At 32.9% G+C, this 20318-nt stretch overlaps 4 protein-coding genes and 1 pseudogene across 4 annotated transcripts; 4 read left to right on the top strand and 1 right to left on the bottom strand.

The window, feature by feature from the left end:
• Nucleotides 1-382: 382 nt before the first annotated feature.
• On the top strand, nt 383-4155 carry LOC124844832 (uncharacterized). Its single transcript, XM_047321844.2, has 7 exons — nt 383-1656; nt 1749-1814; nt 2131-2275; nt 2360-2578; nt 3248-3440; nt 3559-3754; nt 3854-4155. The coding sequence occupies exons 1-7, from the start codon at nt 500-502 to the stop codon at nt 3963-3965; spliced, it is 2088 nt and encodes a 695-aa protein (XP_047177800.1). The 5' UTR covers nt 383-499; the 3' UTR covers nt 3966-4155.
• A 2728-nt stretch (nt 4156-6883) lies between these two features.
• On the top strand, nt 6884-8428 carry LOC148191883 (uncharacterized; annotated as a pseudogene).
• A 1132-nt stretch (nt 8429-9560) lies between these two features.
• Nucleotides 9561-10521, top strand: LOC124844835 (uncharacterized). Its single transcript, XM_047321848.2, has one exon. The coding sequence runs from the start codon at nt 9721-9723 to the stop codon at nt 10258-10260; it is 540 nt and encodes a 179-aa protein (XP_047177804.2). The 5' UTR covers nt 9561-9720; the 3' UTR covers nt 10261-10521.
• A 2920-nt stretch (nt 10522-13441) lies between these two features.
• On the top strand, nt 13442-16338 carry LOC148191882 (protein SEH1-like). The gene is made up of 8 exons (XM_088100188.1): nt 13442-13645; nt 13863-13974; nt 14295-14395; nt 14576-14653; nt 14749-14904; nt 15167-15279; nt 15551-15677; nt 15822-16338. The coding sequence occupies exons 1-8, from the start codon at nt 13484-13486 to the stop codon at nt 15951-15953; spliced, it is 981 nt and encodes a 326-aa protein (XP_087956314.1). The 5' UTR covers nt 13442-13483; the 3' UTR covers nt 15954-16338.
• A 725-nt stretch (nt 16339-17063) lies between these two features.
• LOC124844834 (putative WRKY transcription factor 53) lies at nt 17064-18633 on the bottom strand. The gene is made up of 3 exons (XM_047321847.2): nt 18219-18633; nt 18002-18130; nt 17064-17921 (listed from the first exon to the last, which is right to left on the bottom strand). The coding sequence occupies exons 1-3, from the start codon at nt 18524-18526 to the stop codon at nt 17300-17302; spliced, it is 1059 nt and encodes a 352-aa protein (XP_047177803.2). The 5' UTR covers nt 18527-18633; the 3' UTR covers nt 17064-17299.
• Nucleotides 18634-20318: the final 1685 nt, after the last annotated feature.

The following is a 20318-nucleotide window of genomic DNA, read 5'->3' as shown; positions in this document are numbered from 1 at the left end:
ACCTAAAAAATTATTGTTAAAGAATATTATTTTTACCGGAACTGAGAGTCTTTAAATAAAGTATAAAACACTAAAAAACTAAGTTTTTGTTTGTTGATAAGAGAATTTCAAATTTTGAGAAGATTATAAATTTCTTAAACCATAAATAAATAAATAAAAATAAACATATATAATAAATTATTGTATCTTAAAAATATTAAATAAATAATTATCTCATAATATCTTAATAATATAATAAAATATGATAATAAATTATTACATTATAAAATATCAATAGGATTAAATATGCTTTTTCATCTCAAAATTGAAATTAGTCTTTGGAAGTTTATACTCTCGTTTTCAGAACTGCCATCGAAACCCTAATACTTTGTGTAATCAAAAAGCTGTCAAATCGAGGTAAACTGAAAAAAAGAGGTAGAGAGTGTTCTTCCCCATCTGGTTAGGGTTCAGGCACAGGGCTGCATTGCACCAGAGAAATTGCTAATCAAGACCTGCTACGATGTCTTCATCGAAAGAGGCGGACCCAACCCTGGGTTACCTCACTCGGAAGGACACGGAGGTGAAGCTTCCGCGTCCAACCAGGGTCAAGAATAAAACCCCCGCTCCAATCCAAATCACCGCCGAGCAAATTCTCCGGGAGGCTAGGGAGCGTCAAGAGGCGGAGATCCGCCCTCCTAAGCAGAAAATCACCGACTCTACCGAGCTTGGCGAGTACCGTCTTCGCAAGCGCAAAGAGTTCGAGGACCTTATCCGCCGTGTTCGATGGAACATTGGCGTGTGGATCAAGTATGCGCAGTGGGAGGAATCGCAGAAGGACTTCAAACGGGCGCGTTCCGTTTGGGAGAGAGCGCTGGAGGTGGATTACAAGAATCACACGCTCTGGCTCAAGTACGCGGAGGTCGAGATGAAGAACAAGTTCATAAACCACGCGCGCAACGTGTGGGACCGCGCCGTGACCCTTCTGCCGAGGGTGGATCAGCTGTGGTATAAGTACATTCACATGGAGGAGATGCTAGGAAATGTCGCCGGCGCGAGGCAGGTTTTCGAGAGGTGGATGAAATGGACACCGGACCAGCAGGGATGGCTGTCCTACATAAAGTTTGAGCTTAGGTACAACGAAATTGAGCGCGCCAGAGGGATTTTCGAGCGATTCGTTGAGTGCCACCCTCGAGTTGGGGCTTGGATACGCTATGCCAAGTTTGAGATGAAGAATGGCGAGGTTGGGAAGGCTAGAACCGTGTACGAGAGAGCCGTGGATAGGCTATCTGATGATGAGGAAGCAGAGCAGTTATTTGTTGCTTTTGCGGAGTTTGAGGAAAGGTGTAAGGAGACTGAGCGTGCAAGAGCTATCTATAAGTTTTCCCTGGATCATATTCCCAAGGGAAGGGCGGAAGATTTGTATAGAAAATTTGTGGCATTTGAGAAGCAGTATGGGGACAGGGAAGGGATAGAGGATGCCATCGTTGGGAAGAGAAGGTTTCAGTATGAGGACGAAGTGAGGAAGAATCCGTTGAATTATGATTCCTGGTTTGACTACATAAGGTTGGAGGAAAGTGTGGGGAATAAGGAAAGGATCAGGGAGGTTTATGAGAGGGCTATAGCCAATGTCCCCCCGGCGGAGGAGAAGCGCTACTGGCAGCGCTACATTTATTTGTGGTATGTTTGATTTAGATTTCCTTGCTTTTTTGTTTATTCACTGATTTTGACATTTTTTTTCCTAATGTTTTAATTGTATATGTGCAATTTAGGATTAATTATGCACTCTATGAAGAGCTCGATGCTGGGGATGCGGAGCGAACTAGGGATGTATACAGGTATGCATCTGTTTATAAAGTTTGGATATAACTGTATTGATATTGCTTTGAATGTTACTAATCGCTATCATGTTTAGGTTTCTATTTTGTTCATCAACTCATTGTTATGAGAATATTATAATTCAGTATTCGGATGTTACTATTCATGATTCATAATACTATTCATGTTTTTACTTTTTCACCAATTTTCTTGTGCTTATTATATCCTTTACTAAATCACTTAAAAGACAATTTCTGTGTAGTATTGGTATCATAATTTACTGTACTTCTATTGAGTTAGCCATGCTGATGTTCTTTGTTACTTCCATTTGTTTAGGGAGTGCATCAACCTTATACCTCACAATAAGTTTTCGTTTGCAAAAATATGGCTTCTAGCAGCTCAATTTGAAATACGTCAACTGAATCTCAAGGCTGCTCGACAAATATTAGGAAATGCCATTGGAAAGGCTCCTAAAGATAAGGTAATATATCCGTGGACACGAACACAACTTCTTTTAATTGTAATCTGGTTAACTTTTCACGCATTGTTACTCTTTTGACAACAGATTTTTAAGAAGTATATAGAAATAGAACTGCAACTTGGTAATATTGACCGGTGCAGAAAATTATATGAAAAATATCTGGAGTGGTCTCCAGAAAATTGTTATGCTTGGAGCAAGTATGCTGAGTTGGAGAGATCGTTATCTGAGACAGAACGAGCCCGAGGAATTTTTGAGCTTGCAATTGCCCAACCAGCGTTGGACATGCCTGAGCTCTTGTGGAAGGTACAAAATTTATTTCTTGTGCTATGTCAAGACACTCGCATTTATTTGTCTGACATCATTCTTGATCCAGCATCAGGATTTATTTAAATTTCGGATTTGAATGGAACGGGAAATTATGGAAATAGGTGGGTAGCTTTTTTACTTAAATAAAATACAAAGATCACTTTTAGGAGCCTTATACTAAACCATTGAAAAAGAAGGTAGAAAAGTAAAAATTTAGGCCTTTATATGCAAACTATTTTCTGTTTTATAATTTTATGATGCCTTGACGTGTAAAAAGTTGAATGAATAATGGGGAAATTTCTAAAGAAGAAAGTAATGTTTCTACTTTGTAGATATTATTAGATGATTAGGGGAAAAAGAATTATTGACGATGTAGAACACTGCAAATTAGCGTTCAACAGAATTTAATTGAAAATCTCTGAAACTTTCATTAGGTTTTTAGTTGATTTAGAAGTGGAAAAATTATATTTTTCAACTGAAAAAGTTGAGTAGTTGTATGTTTTCAACTGCTGCACTCATATGGTTATGCCCTGGTGTGACAGCCTCTTTTTTCATCATTCCTTATTTGCCTTCTATTGTTTGTTTTATATCTTGCATTTTGCATACCTCGATAACTATATTCACATTAGTCATAATGTAACTATGAATTTTGTTGACACAAAACAGGCATTCATTGACTTTGAGACTGCTGAGGGTGAATTTGATAGAGCAAGAGCACTTTATGAAAGGCTTCTTGACAGAACAAAGCACTTGAAGGTATGGATAAGCTACGCTGAATTTGAGGCAACAGCTATGGATGTGGACAATGAAGACTTGACGGAACATGAACAAAAGAAGCAATGCATTGAGCGTGCTAGAAGTATGTGATCCCAGTGCTATATGGCTCCTATGCTGTTAATTGGTTGTTTTCAGTTAGTTTGAACATAAGTCAGATAGTTTTCTGAATCCCTTCATAATCTTGTTTGTGCTTGTATCAGGGGTGTTTGAGAAGGCTCTCAACTACTTCAGATCATCTGCTCCAGATTTGAAAGAAGAAAGGGCAATGTTATTGGAAAAATGGCTCAACATGGAGAGTACATTTGGAGAGCTGGGTGATGTTAGCTTAGTCCAGTCTAAGCTGCCCAAGAAGCTCAAAAAGAGAAGGCACGTTGCCACTGAAGATGGTTCTACTAGGTATGTAACTATCTCTGTATGCTTTCTATAGTTCCCACATTCTATATGGTGATAGCTATTCAGTTTTCTAACATCATTCCTGTTAATTTAATTTTGCAGAATTGAAGAATTTATCGACTTTTTGTTCCCTGAAGAAAGCCAGACAACTAATCTCAAGATCTTGGAAGCTGCTTACAAATGGAAGAAGCAAAAGTTGTCTTCCGATGATTAACCAATGATAGTAGTTATATTTTAGTGTGTATATATTGGGGAAAGAGTTAATTCGTGTATAACTAGCAAATACAGTGTGTCATCTACCTTCACATCATAAAATTCTTAGACCATTCCCTTTCATTTAAAATGTAATTTTTATTAGATGTAGAAATAGAGATCTCAGGCAGTGGCGTCTGCAGTGAATGCAATCCTGAGTTTTTAAAGTTTTGACCGATAAATGCATTTGAGGAACATGTGTGAAAATTTTTCTGAAGGGTCAACAAAGTCTATTTATGGTAAAATATTTGACAACGCAATAATACTTGTAAGTTACAACAATTTTAATTTAGAAACCAAAACCATCAATCACGCTTATGGATATGTTAGATTTCTAAATCTGATAGAATTTATTACAAATTAAGAAATTGTTATTAATTCTTAGAATATTTATACTGCCTTAAGAATTATATAATATGGTCTTTAACTATATCAATTTATTAATTGAATGATTTACCGATAGCAGACAATAAAAAAGTAAACTTTATCTGAAATCTTTTTAACGTTTTGAAGCGCTAATTAAATTATTTATCTCAAAATTCAAAAATAATTTCTCGCATGTTATCAAAATAATTTATAGCCGAATCTATCTTATTTTCTTTAGATATTTTTTTTAAATGTATATTGCCATATAATGGTCGAATATTTAACTTTAATCTCATTCTTAAATGCAGTTTTTACTATATTTATAATTTTAAAAAAATCTGATAATTGTGGTTCAACAATATGAAAATATGGCAATCATTCTACACACCAAAATCTATATGAAAATTTTAAAAATTCATTATCTACATTCACAATTAAAAATGTAAAAGAAAATAAAATGTTATCATGTTTTAGATCAGACTTTATCTTTTTTTCTTCTTTTTTTAACACAGGGTAACATTCATACTAGCTATATATTTTTTTCAAAAAATTACACAACTCATTAGCGCCTTATCAAAAACTCGATAATTTTTTGTTGCCTATATTTATTATCAAATGCATGCTCATACAGACAATCTCCTATTACCGAGTAGATTGTGAAAATAAACTGTTTGATAATCTTTATTTTATTTTATTTATCTTTTATTTTTATTATAATCTTATGTGTGCTATCTTTATCTTATCACTAAGTTGATTTATAACTTATTCACTGAATTATTCATAAAACTTGTAGAATTTATCTTTATTTTATTATGTTATAATGTGTGCATTTATAATTTATTCACTTATTTATCCTTAATAAAATGAAAAAAAAGTACTAACTTATCTATTATTATATCAACTGAAGCTAGCAAATCCGGCTACAGGGTTTACCTGTAAAAGTTATACGATCTATTGATTTTTTATTTATTTTATTTTTCTTTGATTTTGATAAGCTAAAAGAGTATTTAGTTCAATGTAATTTTATTTTTTAAAAGAAAGAAAATACCAAGATATCGATATCCCCATAATCCGTTCAGTTTTTATCTTTTAATTTTCAAATTAAACTCAATACTATCTAGTTATCGCATTATATATTAACAAATATTCATTTTCAATAAACTATAACGTAACAATATGATAAAATAATATCAACTACAATAATAATGATGATAAATAATATAATAAAGTAATAAACAACTATACTAACAATGTTGATAAAAAATAAATAAAGATAAAGATAAAAATAATGATAACATAACAATAATAATATATTTATAATATCTCCACATTTTCCATTTATATTAACAAATTGAATAATCCATGCTTATTATTAGAAACAATTCTTTCACTTTTTTTTCATTGAATTTATTTATCCTTATACAACAATTTTGCCTTGGATTATTTCTCGTCAATATTTCTAATCCCTTCGGATTGGTGCAAGTCGAGTTCCATTCCCAGGTAACTGTTTCCTTCTTTTATGTCGATGCATTTTTCACATCACATCTTTCATTCACATTTTGTTGAAGCAATTCCGACTTCCCTTTTCCCGCTAATAATTTTCCCTAGATTTGTAATTTCAATTTGGAATAATCACTGCATCAATACTCTGAAGAAACATTGAGTTCATGATGAAAAATAATGAATTCTATTTTATGATAGTTTTCTTCATTCTAAGAGCTTATCAGAAACAATAATATAATATTTGAGGAGAGATTTGATTGATTGTAAATCAAAGAGGAAATTATAAACTTATGGACACTTTCTTTTATGGATCTGTGTTTTTGCATTCATCTTCATTCCATGTATACCTATACCTGTATGTTCTGGATACTAAATTCTCAGTTCTTCAAGCTTCTGGGAGAACAAGTTTCTGTCTCGAATGAAGAAACTTATTATGACACAGATACTATGATGTTGTGCATTTATTTGCATCTATGGTATATATTAAGCGCACAAGATACAAGTTCATCCAGAAGCTGCAGAGTGCATTTACAATTACATAAGCATACATTGGCATTTAGAATCTTCTCTTAATCTGTGATGTCTGTATTCACTTTTCAGTTTCAGGATTCCTATTCATTTTCTGAGGAAATGAAGAGTTCCTAGCAAGAAATTTCCCTCTAAAATTAATCTTTTCGAATGTCCCTAAAAGGATGTTCAAGCACCGTTTAAGGGGATTCTCCAATTCCTTTAGGAGTCAAATTGATCCTCAAAATTCCGAAGCACTCAAAAGAACAAAAACAGGTGCAGATCATGTATACTTGTGTCTTTTCAGATCAAAATAAGTGTTTTGTCTTCGTTAATATGCATGATAAAAAAATTCATTCAATGAAAATGCAGGTTATCATAATGAAATTCTAATTCTGATAAAAGAACAATATCAAAATTAGTTTTATGATGATTTCTCTTCAATCATAGGCACTTTGCAATGTCAACTTCCATCAACTACTTTTCAATATTTATTCATCTCTTATGTTGTTGACAGACATGGAAACCGAGCTCAGCAGAATCGCAAAGCTGATAAAAAATGAAGAGCAATGCAAAAAAGATGGGAACTCCATGAAAGAGAAAAAGTTCGTGTGGCTGGTAGAGGATTTCTACATTCAATCACTGTATCCATTGTACGGTGATCTCACCGGAGAGTACGTAAAGTCAGGTCCCAGCAAAGTGGATAGGATGTCCTCAGCATCTTCCTCTAGCTCGGAGTCTGAGTACTTTTCCTCAGAGGAAGTAGATTCTAATTCAGACATCAATGATTTTCCCAGAGAAAGGGAAGCTTCTACTCCTCAAATCCTTAATCCAGAGCTTCAACTTGAAAGCCAATCACGTCAAGTTAAACAACTCTTGTTTGCAAAGAACGCTGATTTGCACAGACGAGTTTTTGAGCTTCAACTGTTACTTAACGACACCAAAGGAACAGTGTCTGTGTTACAGGGAAAACTCCAAACCAACGAGGATCGCTCAGCAACCAAAATTGCTGAATTGATGGCACGGATACATGAACTCGAACAAGAGGCAAAGTCTCTGCGGACTCAGAAAGGAAAAGTGGAAGAGAAGATTAGACGCAGCAGAAACGAAGCATGGACCCAGAAGAAGGACTTCGATGACCAGATTAATGCCATGCAGCAAATGTTAGATTCCGTGAGAAATCACAACAAAGAGTTGGAGGTACAGTTGGAAAGAACGAGAGTAGAAGCTTCGCAATCATGCTCGGTTAGAATACAAAATCATGGGGAGGATTTGGCTGAAGAAAAGGAGTGTTTTCTTGCAAGAATAAAGGACCTGGAACTGGAATTGGAATCTCGATGCAGCAAACAGCACGATTTGGAGGATAGAAACAAAGAACTAGAAAGAGCAATGGCACGGGGAGTGCAAGAGATATCTGAACTTTTTATTTATCATGAGGGTTTGAAGAAGGAGCTACCATACATGCTGAAGCTTTACAAACTTTAGTTGAAAAATTAAAAACCAGGGTGGCTGATCAGGAGGAAACGATAAACAAGCTAACAGAAAGCATTGAAGAAATAGGTGCAGAAAACAGACATTGTAAGGATTGGATAAGAGAAAGAAATGGTGAAGTGAAAGAGATGAAAGTGAAGGTAGATGGGCTTGAGATGTTGGTGGGTGAGAAAGAGAAGAAAGAGTTGATCTTGAAAGAAATGGTGTGGAAGTTAGAAGCGATGGTGAGCAAAGAAGCAGGGGAGAAACTGAATCTGATAAAACAAGTGAGGCAGCTTGAAAGGAAAGTAGAAAACTTGGAAAGGGATGTGAAAGAGAAGGATGGTGATTTGGTGGGGCTTGCGGAGAAGAAGAAAGAAGCAATAAGACAACTTTGTTCTCTGGTTGAGTTTCATCGTGATCGCTATGTCTATCTAAAGGATTCCATGTCAAAGAGAAACAAGTTTTGGTAACAGAAAACCAGTCTCCATTTGCGTTTTCAATAGTCATTGTATTTGCTTCAAGAAACACACATTTTTTTGTGCTTTCTTAGAGAATGCCATTTCTGTTAACTTTTAGGTACGAGGTTGTCACTATCAAACAACCAACCACATTATACCTCTTAGCTGCTTCTGCCACCAATCATGGCAAAAGCCTCCTACATTATGATCCTACGTGCCTGTGTTCGATTAGATAAATTGTTAGAAAGTTTTGGTTTGTCCATTTTCTTTCATGATCTATGGGAAACAAAACAATTAACTTGTATTCACTTTTCCTATCATTCAACTGCACGTGTTTTTTCTACTTATTTTTGGATCTCTTTGTATTTTCTTGGATTCGGATCACCTTTTGATTAAGTATATGTTGTTCTCATGATATTATAATTAAGTTTCACAGTAAGGTTTATAGTATTTTATTTTCTTATATTATATTAATAGTTCAGATTGATTTCATAATTAAAATTTAATATAATAAGAGATTATTGATTATGGAAAATAGTAGAAAGGGAGACTTTAGATTCTACATTATTGTTGCTTCTTTCTAATAAATGATTGTATATTACTGACCTCAACAAAGAGATTAATGTGCAACTCAACAAAATGACGGGAGTATACAATTAGATTCCTTAAATGTCTACAAGTACACAATTATTCCTAGTATTTAGAGTAAGTATAAGAATGTTGAATTAACTCCATTATTCCCAATAAACTCATGTCATTACATGTGGGTAAAATTAAATATATATGTGTGTATATATATTATATATATATATATATATATATATATATTATATATATATTCATGTGCGCGTACACGTAACATATTTTTTTAAATTTATTTATTTTAGTTTTGGTGACAGTTTCGTTAAGCAAAGAACAACCCAACGGCCTATCGCGTTCAGTTTTATAACAATGTTGTGAACATTTATTAATAAATGTATTCAATGTTCAACTCGCTTGTTCTTTAAGTATATTATATATACTTACTAATGTAATTTAATAACTTTATATAGAAATTACACATCAAAATTATACTTTACTTTAATATATTATTTTGACTCTTAAATTATTGTTAAAAATTGCTGATTAATATAATTTATCATCATCCACTCATAACCACGGAAGAATAATGCAAGCAACATAGTCAAAGGAACTAAAGCAACATTCATGGTCCATATATGGCGGAAGTTAAACCTTAGAAGGAGGGTAACCGTTTTCCTGGTCACAACTCATGACTACCGCGTTTCATATCTTTCATCTATAAAAAGCAGAAAACGATTAAACTTAACGTCATTCTCTCACTGATTCAATTTAATGTGAGTTTTGCTCATAAAATAAAGACAGCACAGACAGACTCATAGGATTCTTGACATGGCTCAAACAAGAAACAAGGTAACCATTACGGAGAAACTTTTAGCGACAAAGTCATCCTCGTATTCTACCAATCTTTGGGACTGTGGCAGCACGCTCTACGATTCATTTGAGCTCAACTCCTTCAATCGTCAACTCCACTCCGCCATAGCTAAATCCCCTATAACTAGAACCCTTTCCATGCCTCACTTACCGGAGCGTTCACTTCACGCGCTTCCGGTTCAGCCTCCTCCACCTTCCATCGCCATGCCACGGAAGTTCTTCAACTTCTCTCGCTCCTTTCAAAAACTCATTCGCTCCGTTTTCAAGTCCAACAATAAAACCACCACCACCACCAGTTTCAGTTTCCATGTGCCAGAGAAATACTCCAAAGAGCGCTTCTACGTGGTTTATGATAAGTCTGGACCCGTTCTCTCCACCATCCCCGAAGTTCCAGAGTTTGAGATCGGTGCACCCTCGCCGGAGATCTCTTCCCTCGTCAGAAGGTCATCTTCGGAAAGGTTAATAACCACAAATCGCTTTGTTTTAGATCTTATTTAATTTTTTTATTTGGCTAGGAATTTGATTATTTTCAGAATTGATTCAACCGAATGTCAATGTCAGTGGTTAAGCTGTTTTTGTTAATTATCCTTAATATGTCGTCGTATTATACTTGTTTTAATGTTAATTAACCTTAATATGGCGTTGTATTGTACTTGTTTTAATGTTAATTAACCTTAATATGGCGTCGTATTGTACTTGTTTTAATGTATCAATGTGGAATTTTCTGTTGCAACGTTGGCGAGCAAATTTTTGTTTGAATTAGGATGTTTGATGTTTTGTTTGTATTTAATGTTTCAACTCTGAACCATTGACGGCCTATAGATAAATTAACGATATTTTGTAAAAGGATAATTATGCTCCACCTTCATTTTTATACCAAATTCATTGTTACAAGAGAGATAAAAAAATTGACATATAATATATGTTGTTTTCTATTTAAGTTTGAACTTTTATTTTAATTTATATTTCATTAAATGTATTGTACAATAATTAGAGAATAATATCAAATATGTAATTTTTTTCCATTAAAAAAAAGACGAGACAAAATTTAACTGTATTTTTAAAAGTTTACACTCGTATGTTATTATAAAATAGATAGATGTACCTTCAACATACAATAAATAATGTCATGTTAGCATCAATTTTTTTACAAAGGGTCCACAAAGTTAGATAGCAAAGGACAACTCGAGGTCGACATTCAACGAATATTATTGTTATAATATGTGTCTTAAATATGTCACAGTCGTGGAGCTTTGGATTTTCAAAGAGAAACTCTATGCTGCGATGTATTAAAATTCGTAGAAATGGTAAAATAATAAATCAATTTTTTATTTATTTTTCTTGGGTGTGAATAGGACAACAGATGAATAAATTATGGAAATTTGAAAACAAGAAAGACTCTTCTATTGATTGCTCAACACGGCTCTGCTATGGGATAGTCATTATTGCTATGGAATCAGAAAAAATAAATGTTATAAGAATATTTTTATTTTTCTAATAAGGTTAAGAATAAATTACTTTTTACAATAATCTACGTTATTTTTTTGTTTTTAAATTAAATGACTAAATACTTTTAATTTTCACCATATTTTTTAATTTACTTTGTATAATGTTTGTACACAATTTAAAAAATGTGAGAAAACGAGAAAGTAAGATATGTAAAAATATTAGTTAATATTACATATATTATGAATTAATTAAGTGGGACAGGGATGGCCATGATAGTGATTATTGAGAGTAGGTTCGTTATAAATTGAGTTGCAGTGACTACCTGGCAACATTCATGTGGGACCATCTGCAAAAAATATTTTATATAAAACTAATTCATTTTTTTATTATATATGTAAGTTATATTGTTAACATTTAATTACTTCTTATCATTTTTATAATTTTTCTTGTATATATTAATTTAATTAACTTATATATTTATTAACTCTAACTTATAATAACTGTATCTATTAAAACATAACAATTATAAAGAAAAAAAAATGAAAATAAGGAATATGGAAGAAAAAAAATTATTTTGATTAATTTCCATTATTTGGTTTACTCAAACCAAAATGATTAAATAACGTTCAGGTTTTTGAAAATGTAAAACATTTTCACGTTAATTTTTTAAACAGGAAGCTTTTAAAAGTTTTATGAAATAGGTGTATATTATAAAAGAAAAAGTTTGTGAATGTGATTAAATATTATTTTAATTTAAAACGTGAAAAATGTCATTATTTAAATCTTGTTTTAAAAATAAACTCATCAATATAAATATATATACATGCATCATATGGACTATTTTTTTTATAATTTTTTTCTTACTTATACAACCATTTATTTGGTTGGTTTGCATTGTTTGTCTCGTCTCTTTAGACTTGAATGAGCTCACATGATTCATGTTGTGTTAGAGGAACATGCTTTAACTTCTTTTGCTTCATTATTTTCTTTATTATATTATACAGAGTATTTTCCTTTCATCCCTTCACAGTATACAATAAAAAAAAATAGTATCTTGTTTTAAATATATATTTAAGCTAAGTTTAATAACTTTTTGTCTCATTATCATGATTATTTTTTCTTAATTTTGTTTTACTGTTTAAACATTTTCAGTGTGCTCAATCCTTTTTGTTTACCAAATCAAGTATCGGTCATTTCTAACATATTGATATATCATACCATTACAGCAATTATACTAACATTCCTTATTCATGTCAAGTCAATTAGTCAACTTTAATTAAGGACATCTTATTTATTACTCGTGTCGCGTATCACCATACTAACATTATCATTGAATTCCACAAAATAAATTATATTTACTTCTATTTAATTGACTGCCTTGGTGCATATTACGTTGATACTACGAATCATAAATAAATAAATAAAAAATAGAGAAATTTCAAACAACAATTATAGTAGAAAGATTGTTTTTTACTTTTCTTTAAAATATGTAAAGATGACACTGAAAGATAACAAGATTATAAATAAAAAATAGTATTTAGCCTATATGTTTTTTAGTCTCTGCGTACAAGAACGAGTGAAAACTAAATAAAATAAAAATGGATTAAAAATGTTTTCTTTTCTTCTTAATTTTAAAAGTGAAAATAAAACTAGTTTACTTTCAAATTTTAGATTAATTTAATCTCTCATTTTTATAATCACGTAAAGTTAGACTTAAAATCAATTTCTTAACCTAATATTAAAGATTAAAGTTTATCATAACGATAGTTGTGTGACTATATTAATTCACTCGTTATCGAGTTACTATCAGAATACACATTAGTATTTAGTCTCACATTCGATATTATATTAAAAGTTTCGTATTAACTAAAAATAAGATAAATTTATAATATACAAGTGAATGCAAATATCACTTTACACTTATTTTGTGAGATTGAATCAAATTTAAAATCAACTCCTTAACATCTCTTTTTAATTAAATTTTATTAAATTTATTTGAATTTTCAAACTATTTCTCAACTAACATAAAAAAAAGGGTGAAATAAGATAAAAAAATTAAATGTTATGATGCAAAATAAACTTAATAAAATATAATTTTTATTTAAAACTAAGAAAAAAAATTTAAATCTATTAAAAATTAAAACATGTGAGATTACAACCTTAATGGGGGAAAAGAAATACTCGGTATTATACTTTATTTACTTCTAAAACCCCAGAAACAGGTTTTTTAGGTTTGGGCAGTTTCAGATCACCTTTCTTCAGTGAAAGAAACATGGCGAAGGAAATTTTGACTCTTGATAATGCGACCACCTGCACATCTTGGAACCTTTCCGGTACCAGACTCGCTGCTGCTTCCGCTGATGGCACACTTTCAATCTTCGATTCCCGCGATCCATCTTCTTCTTCCTCCCTCCGCTCTACTTTCAAATCTAGGGTTCGTCTTCTATTTTCTTTCCTATTTTTCCTTTTACTCTTATTCAATCTGTATTTCGGACTAGATTAAGTTTTACTAAAACGCTAATGAATTAATAAATCGTGAGTTTTATGAGTATATGTTGTTATATATTATTGTTATTTACAAACAGACTTTGTAGGATAATTGTTCACTTTAACATGGTCATTCCTCATTGTTCTCTCTGTGGTTTCTAAAGGTTCTCGAAGGAAAGATCGTGAAGATTGTTTGGGTTCCGCCAGAGTACGGTGATGCAGTCGCGTGTATTTCCGCCCATGGAATTGTGTCATTGTGGGAGGAGGTTGCAGAAGGTATCATTGATTGGTTTTTTGTTAGAGTTGAATCAATGTGCTTCTCATGGCAAGCATTCAATGGCTTAAGCTTTGGAACCAAGTTGAGCACTAACTATTAAATTTCTTGTTGGAAAATAGGATCTGGTTGGAAAATAGGATCTGGTTGGAATTTTTTACGGCATGCTGTGTTTATTGTCTAGTGGGTAGTTTTGCATATTCCTTACGACTTAGTTTTAAATCCAGATTTTTAGTTTTCGTCAACAGGTTTTTTTCATTCAATGTGTTACTTTGTGGAATCTTGTTCGGTTAATTTTGAAATTCTGAAAGTCGATATGTAGATTCGCAGTCTCTTCAGTGGAAGATGTGCAAAAGCTTTGGAGACAGTTCAAGCAAAGTCCTTGATGTTCAATTCGGGATCTCTTCGACTAGTTTGAAAATGGTTAGTTATATGGCTAGTACAATGTCATTGATATTTATTTTGGAACTATGCTTTTATCTATTTCTGCTGACTACATTGTGCGTACATTATTATTTAACATAAAATCCCTTACGCATGTCATAGCTAGTTTAGTAATTATTTTTTCATTGATTAATTATTATTATTCTATTAACATTTTAGGTTGCAGCATATTCAGATGGCAATATAAGAGTTTTTGAGCTCTTGAACCCCTTAGAACTGAGAAACTGGCAGCTTCAGGTGAAACTAAATATTCAAATATAATTATACCTTTCCTCACAGTAACAAAATGAGGTACTAAATATTCTTTTTCTTATTTTCGTCTCACATTTTAGGCTGAATTTCAAAATGTTATCGAGTCGGTGTCTGCATTTGGAAAGGCTTCGTGCCTCTCTGCATCCATATCTTGGAATCTACAAAAGGGTGGAAGCCAGGAATCAAGCTTCCTTGTAGGTTTTAATTCAAATACATCAGAGCTTAATTCTTCCAAGGTAACTCTAGTCTAGAATTCCGCCCTGTTATTTTATTGATTTCAGTTCTGTTATCTATATTTTTTCATGGTATGATTATTGCACTCTAGAATTTTCGTCTCCACTTTTCTGAACTGTGGATAACCTTGCAATAGATGCAAACTGTGAGCCTGTGACAATGGGCAAGAGTTCAGTATTGCAGCAGAAGCACATTCCACATCTTTCTTCTATTAGGTTTTGGGGGAGGATTATGTCTTTGACTTGAGATGTTTATTTTCCTCAGGTATGGGAATTTGATCAGGCTCATCAAAGATGGCTTCCGGTAGCAGAATTGGCACTGCCTGAAGACAAGGGTGATCAGGTTTATGCTGTTGCATGGGCACCAAATATTGGCAGGTAATATGTGCAAAAGTTTAGAAAAATGTTAGTTACATTTATTGGCTGGGACTTCTTCGTACAACCTGATTGACAACAACTGTTTGGATAGGTTGATAGTCATGATCTCGTGTAGTCAACTAACACGAGGATGTTTGTTATTCTACTAGGCTCGGGCTGTGCTTGTTTCTATCTACCACCTTTGTCTTTGGGTTGTCAAAGAAATGTGAAAGATCCTTTTCTGTTATATAATTATTTGCATATATCAGTAATTGGTATGATTCTTATGTAGACCGTATGAGATCATAGCGGTTGCAACTCACAAAGGACTTGCAATATGGCATCTTGGATTGAACCCTGACCATGATGGAAGACTCCCGGTAGAGCGAGTTGCACTACTGTCAGGTCACCAGGGCATGGTATATGAATGACTTTAAATTTGTCTTTATTTTATATGTCCCCTTCTACTCTTCAATTTGTATTTAAGAGATGATGTGGATGTTGAACATAGCTTCTGATGGGTTTATACGACAATCTGTTGCTTACTGTCATATGTTACTTAGGTGTGGCAAATGGAATGGGATATGAGTGGAATGACGTTGGCTACTACAGGGCAAGATGGAATGGTCCGATTATGGCAGTCTAATCTCAATGGCGTTTGGCATCAGCAAGCTGCATTTGAACCCACTTCGTAGCCACTAGAGCAGTTAAACGCATCCGTTTTACGTGAAAATGAATGTCAAATTTTTGTTCTGTAGAGAAGATTAAAATGCCCAGTCTACTTTTGAACGGCGATCGATAATTTAAACCGCATTCAGTTTGTGAAGTAGCAGGTGACATGGGTTCCCATTTTTTGTTTTTGTTTTTGGCACACCCAGAAGTAACTATTAAATATTTCTGTTGTAATTTAGGTGGACGACATTTATCCTGTTAGATGAAAGATCTTTCAACTAATTATCATGCTTTTTGTACAAATCACATTATTATTGCTTTCTAGTAGCTACAGATAAAATTTTCCTTAATGCAGTGGTGTAAAAACACTTGTTAATTGTTGATCAAAAGGATCTATCGATTTCTTTTTATCGTCCCTTTAGATCGAATGCAACAGAATGTAAAAACATTCTTTATAAAATTTAGACGAAGTTAAGGGCTGTGGAATTTAAGCTCCGTCTTTGGTCACCGGATGTTCAGAAAGCTCAACCCAAGAGAGATGTTACTCCAATTGCAGTCATTTGGGCCTCACATTACCCAGGCCTACACCCATCGTTTTTTTGGGCCCATAAACACAAAGTTCCTGCGACTCAATCATGGGAAAGCTTGACTACAGAAACATGTGTGGAAGAATATCTGAAATGTCAATTATTACTTGGCTGCTTCCTCTGTGAACCTGTTGTTACTTAAATTATTTGTCTTTTAAGGTAAATAATACACATGTTTTATGAAAACAAATTCATTATATTAATTCATGATATAATCATTTTTGTTTACTAAAATTAATAATTAATTTATTTACTGTGAGTATTATTATTAAAGATATATTCTAAATTTGAGACACATTTTTAAAATGACAAAGTAAATTAGAGAAGGAAAGTACCTTCTTAACCCTCAACGGTAAGCCTTGGATTTGTCTGGGTCATCGCCGATTCTGTAACATGCATTATAGCGAATAATGCGACTGTCCGTGAGTTAGTCTACTGGGTGTTTCAGAATTCAGACGATGTTAGCTGAAGTCAGCTTAAAATGAATTTTTGAGTCCTAAAAAAGTGTTTTTTTGAAGAAATTCGTCATCAATAACTTGTTAATAATTTAATAGAAAATCACCAATTCACTTTGAAAACAATCTTTTGATAGAGAAGGTTGGTCCCAACATTTTCGGCAGTCCCTTTCACACTAGAAGGTCGCTTCTTTGAACATTAACATGAACAAAAAAACACCGGCGTTTATTAGTGCTGTCTGGATTCTAATGCATCATCGTACTGTCGTTTTTTCGTTTCTTCAAATGCTAACAATAATTTCGACAAACACTATGAAATTAATTTTCTCAAGTGCACTTAGGATGAAAACCCCCAGGCATTGAAGGGCAATTTGCACCAATTCCCACTGCATCGAGTGAGAAATTGAAGTCAAAATTTGGAGAATTGATGGTTGATGCATCAGCTAAAACGCTCCCGGCAGCATCAGAATCAGGGCACGGCTTGTCAAAGACCCTGTCGAGTTCATCATGTAAATGGAAAGACGGAGACACAAGATAATTTGATTCAGGTGTGTTCGGAGAGAAGAAGGATGTTTGGGAAACGGTGCTGCAAAAGGCATCATTCTCCAGTACGAAGGAAGGAAGAAACGTGTGGGGGTTATCTTGTGGCATGCATCCAAACGAAGGGAATGGATGTGGCGTCATGTTATCCGTTTCCACAGTCAACGTGTTTGTGTAGTTTGTAACTCTTTCTCGCGATGACTGTGCATGATGAACGTCACTGTCACAACCTTGCGATTTCTCTTCTGTGTCTGCTAACTTTAATGACAGAACGGCATCGTTTCCCTGAGAACAGACGTGGCTTCCTCGGTAACTTATGTCAAAGACATTGGGGTCTTCTTCTGATCTCTGCACTTGCTTGGTGGCGAAGCAGCCCTTAGATTTTTGGAATGTGCACCTGTAGTAGCTTCTGCAAATGTAACAATCCGTTGTTAATTGTTTGATCAGTGACCAATGAATTTCTTAGAGACAAATTTAAAAAAATTTCACCTGGGATATTTTGCATTGAGGATGTTTTTCTGTCCATATTTTCTCCAGCTGTAATAATCTTGCAGAGGTTCTTCAACCCCATTCTGGATCTTCACTCTAACCTGTTCCGTCCATTTGGGCATCTTCTTTCTGCAGCGAAATTCCCACCAGTGTTAGAACAAATAGAAATAACAAACCTACGTTAGAAGGGATTGTCTTGTGCTGCTAAAATCTGTACCTTTTCTTTGAATTTTGTTTAAGTTCTTGATGATCCTTGAGGGCACCTTCGTAGTGATCTTTGGGAGGAAACTGTGGTGAGGAAGTTTGAGTTGGTTGATGCATGGTTTCTGAATTTGAAAATGGTGCATTTTGTTTCAGAATAAGCAAAGCCTTGTCGTAAGAAGACAATATACTCTGCAGTAGTGAGTCCCTAGCGTGAATCGAAGAGGGTATATTGAAGTTTTCCTTCAACTTTATTGCTATCTGCAACCCCTGAATTAGCTCACTCACGAGAGCTTTCTGCTCCCAACTCTTTTCACTTTCCATTTTACTCTATCTAACTATTGAAATGGCAACTAAGTTTTGAACTTTAAACTGATTTGTTGGGACAGAGAATTGAAATGGCAAAAGCTTAGTGAGAGGAGGGTTTATGGTGAATGATGAAGCAAAGGAATGGGTGCTATTTAATTGTCAAATGTAAGTAATGTATGAAAATCAGTCAAAGTTTGACTGAGAAAATGAGTTTTAGTCGAGATATTTTGTTAGTGAACAATAGAATGCTGACCAAGTCCAGTACACGTCATAATAAGTTTCTGATTATGATGATAAACCATTGGTTCCTAATTTACCATTTGTTTAAAATGTTTTCGGATAGAAGATTCTTTGAGGATACATATAAGGGATGAGAAAAATTTAAGGTAAATAATTAATACATGTGAATATTTATTTAATAATAAATATTTTAACACTTATTTAAAAATAAGTTATATAATATATATATATATATATATATATATATATATCAATTATTTAAAAAAAATTAAAACTTAATTTGTCTTGATTAAAAATTAAATTAAATTTGTATTTTATTAAATTGAATTTATAATTTATTTTTTATAAATACTCATAAATATTTTTTAAAAGATAACCTACTATTAATAAAATGAATAATAAATAATTTTTTTTATTTCAGATTGAATAACTAATAAATACTATTGATACGACCTGATCCTTACCTATACCCAAACATTAATTCAATCTGATAGTGACCAAATGAAAAAGGAAAGAAACGGAATAAATTCACATCCTTTTGCTGTAGAACTTGTGGAAGGATTAAGAATTATAGTGTGAAAAAGAGAATTAATATTGAAACGATAAAGACGCCTATGTGCATGCACTTTATACTCCGCGCAAGTTTTGACTAAAAAAATACTTTTATTTCATTTTTTATCCCTTTCACTTCTAGAAGAATACATTATATTCCTTATTGGTCTATTATTTGTTTTAAGTTTAGATAATTATGTAGGAAATACTATAAGTTATAAAAAATTATATTGTTACGGAATAATTAATAGAAAAAACTGAAAATACTAAAAAAAAACATGTTAAAATGATAGAAAATTACAACAAAGAGAATTGAGGAGTAAAGTATATTTATTAGTAATAATTTTCACTACTCGTTTGGAATTGTTACTAAAACTAATCATCAATTCTGATATTATTGATAAATTTTTTAAGAGAAAAATTTATTGAAGTTTCAACCATATTAATGAAACTCAAACCAAACAAAATAAGAGATCATAAGAAGAGATAGGATTTGCTGCCTCTAATCGCTTTTTTTACCTATATTAATGAAACTCAAACCAAACAAAATAAGAGATCATAAATGGATTTTTGTATGCACAGTGAGATGTAATTATGATTTGATGAAAATAGTTAGTGCGTATAAGATTTGTAAACATGTGAGTTGCTTTTTGAAAGCATTGGACAAATTTTAGCCATGTGAAAATTACCAGACACAAACAAGACAAAGTTCAATGTAACCATCCAAAAAGCAAACCAAGTTAATTCTTTTGTGGATGACACATCAACCATTTACAGAAAACAAGATTTCTGATATTTGCTATCTTGCTAAGCCATCCAAATTCTTCTCTTGTGATTCCTTTTACTTCACATGTTTTTGAATTTAAGAATTCCATGTTGACCAATCTATTCATGGACATTAATGTTTTTTTCTTTTGAAGACAAACTTTGAAACATTGTCTCTTTAGTGCAATTTTCCTTTAATACTTTTGTCAACTTTCCACACTAATTTCAATCTCTGATTTGTCTAATCTGA

This window comes from Vigna umbellata, chromosome 10 (assembly GCF_029865625.1).
Source record: "Vigna umbellata cultivar VRB3 chromosome 10, Vumbellata_1.0, whole genome shotgun sequence".
Taxonomy (NCBI): Eukaryota; Viridiplantae; Streptophyta; class Magnoliopsida; order Fabales; family Fabaceae; genus Vigna; species Vigna umbellata.
This window is presented reverse-complemented; position numbering and strand designations above follow the sequence as displayed.

What these genes read in the sequence shown, in the direction of transcription:
- LOC124844834 (XM_047321847.2), bottom strand. Translation starts at nt 18,526, where the DNA reads ATGGAAAGTGAAAAGAGTTGGGAGCAGAAAGCTCTCGTGAGTGAGCTA. An exon ending in AAACAAAATTCAAAGAAAAG is followed by an intron (nt 18,131 to 18,218) that starts GTACAGATTTTA and finishes ATTTCGCTGCAG; the next exon opens with AAAGAAGATGCCCAAATGGA. An exon ending in CTCAATGCAAAATATCCCAG is followed by an intron (nt 17,922 to 18,001) that starts GTGAAATTTTTT and finishes TTACATTTGCAG; the next exon opens with AAGCTACTACAGGTGCACAT.
- LOC124844835 (XM_047321848.2), top strand. Translation starts at nt 9,721, where the DNA reads ATGGCTCAAACAAGAAACAAGGTAACCATTACGGAGAAACTTTTAGCG.
- LOC124844832 (XM_047321844.2), top strand. Translation starts at nt 500, where the DNA reads ATGTCTTCATCGAAAGAGGCGGACCCAACCCTGGGTTACCTCACTCGG. An exon ending in CAGCGCTACATTTATTTGTG is followed by an intron (nt 1,657 to 1,748) that starts GTATGTTTGATT and finishes TGTGCAATTTAG; the next exon opens with GATTAATTATGCACTCTATG. An exon ending in ACTGAAGATGGTTCTACTAG is followed by an intron (nt 3,755 to 3,853) that starts GTATGTAACTAT and finishes TTAATTTTGCAG; the next exon opens with AATTGAAGAATTTATCGACT.
- LOC148191882 (XM_088100188.1), top strand. Translation starts at nt 13,484, where the DNA reads ATGGCGAAGGAAATTTTGACTCTTGATAATGCGACCACCTGCACATCT. An exon ending in GCTCTACTTTCAAATCTAGG is followed by an intron (nt 13,646 to 13,862) that starts GTTCGTCTTCTA and finishes TGGTTTCTAAAG; the next exon opens with GTTCTCGAAGGAAAGATCGT. An exon ending in CAGAGCTTAATTCTTCCAAG is followed by an intron (nt 14,905 to 15,166) that starts GTAACTCTAGTC and finishes TATTTTCCTCAG; the next exon opens with GTATGGGAATTTGATCAGGC.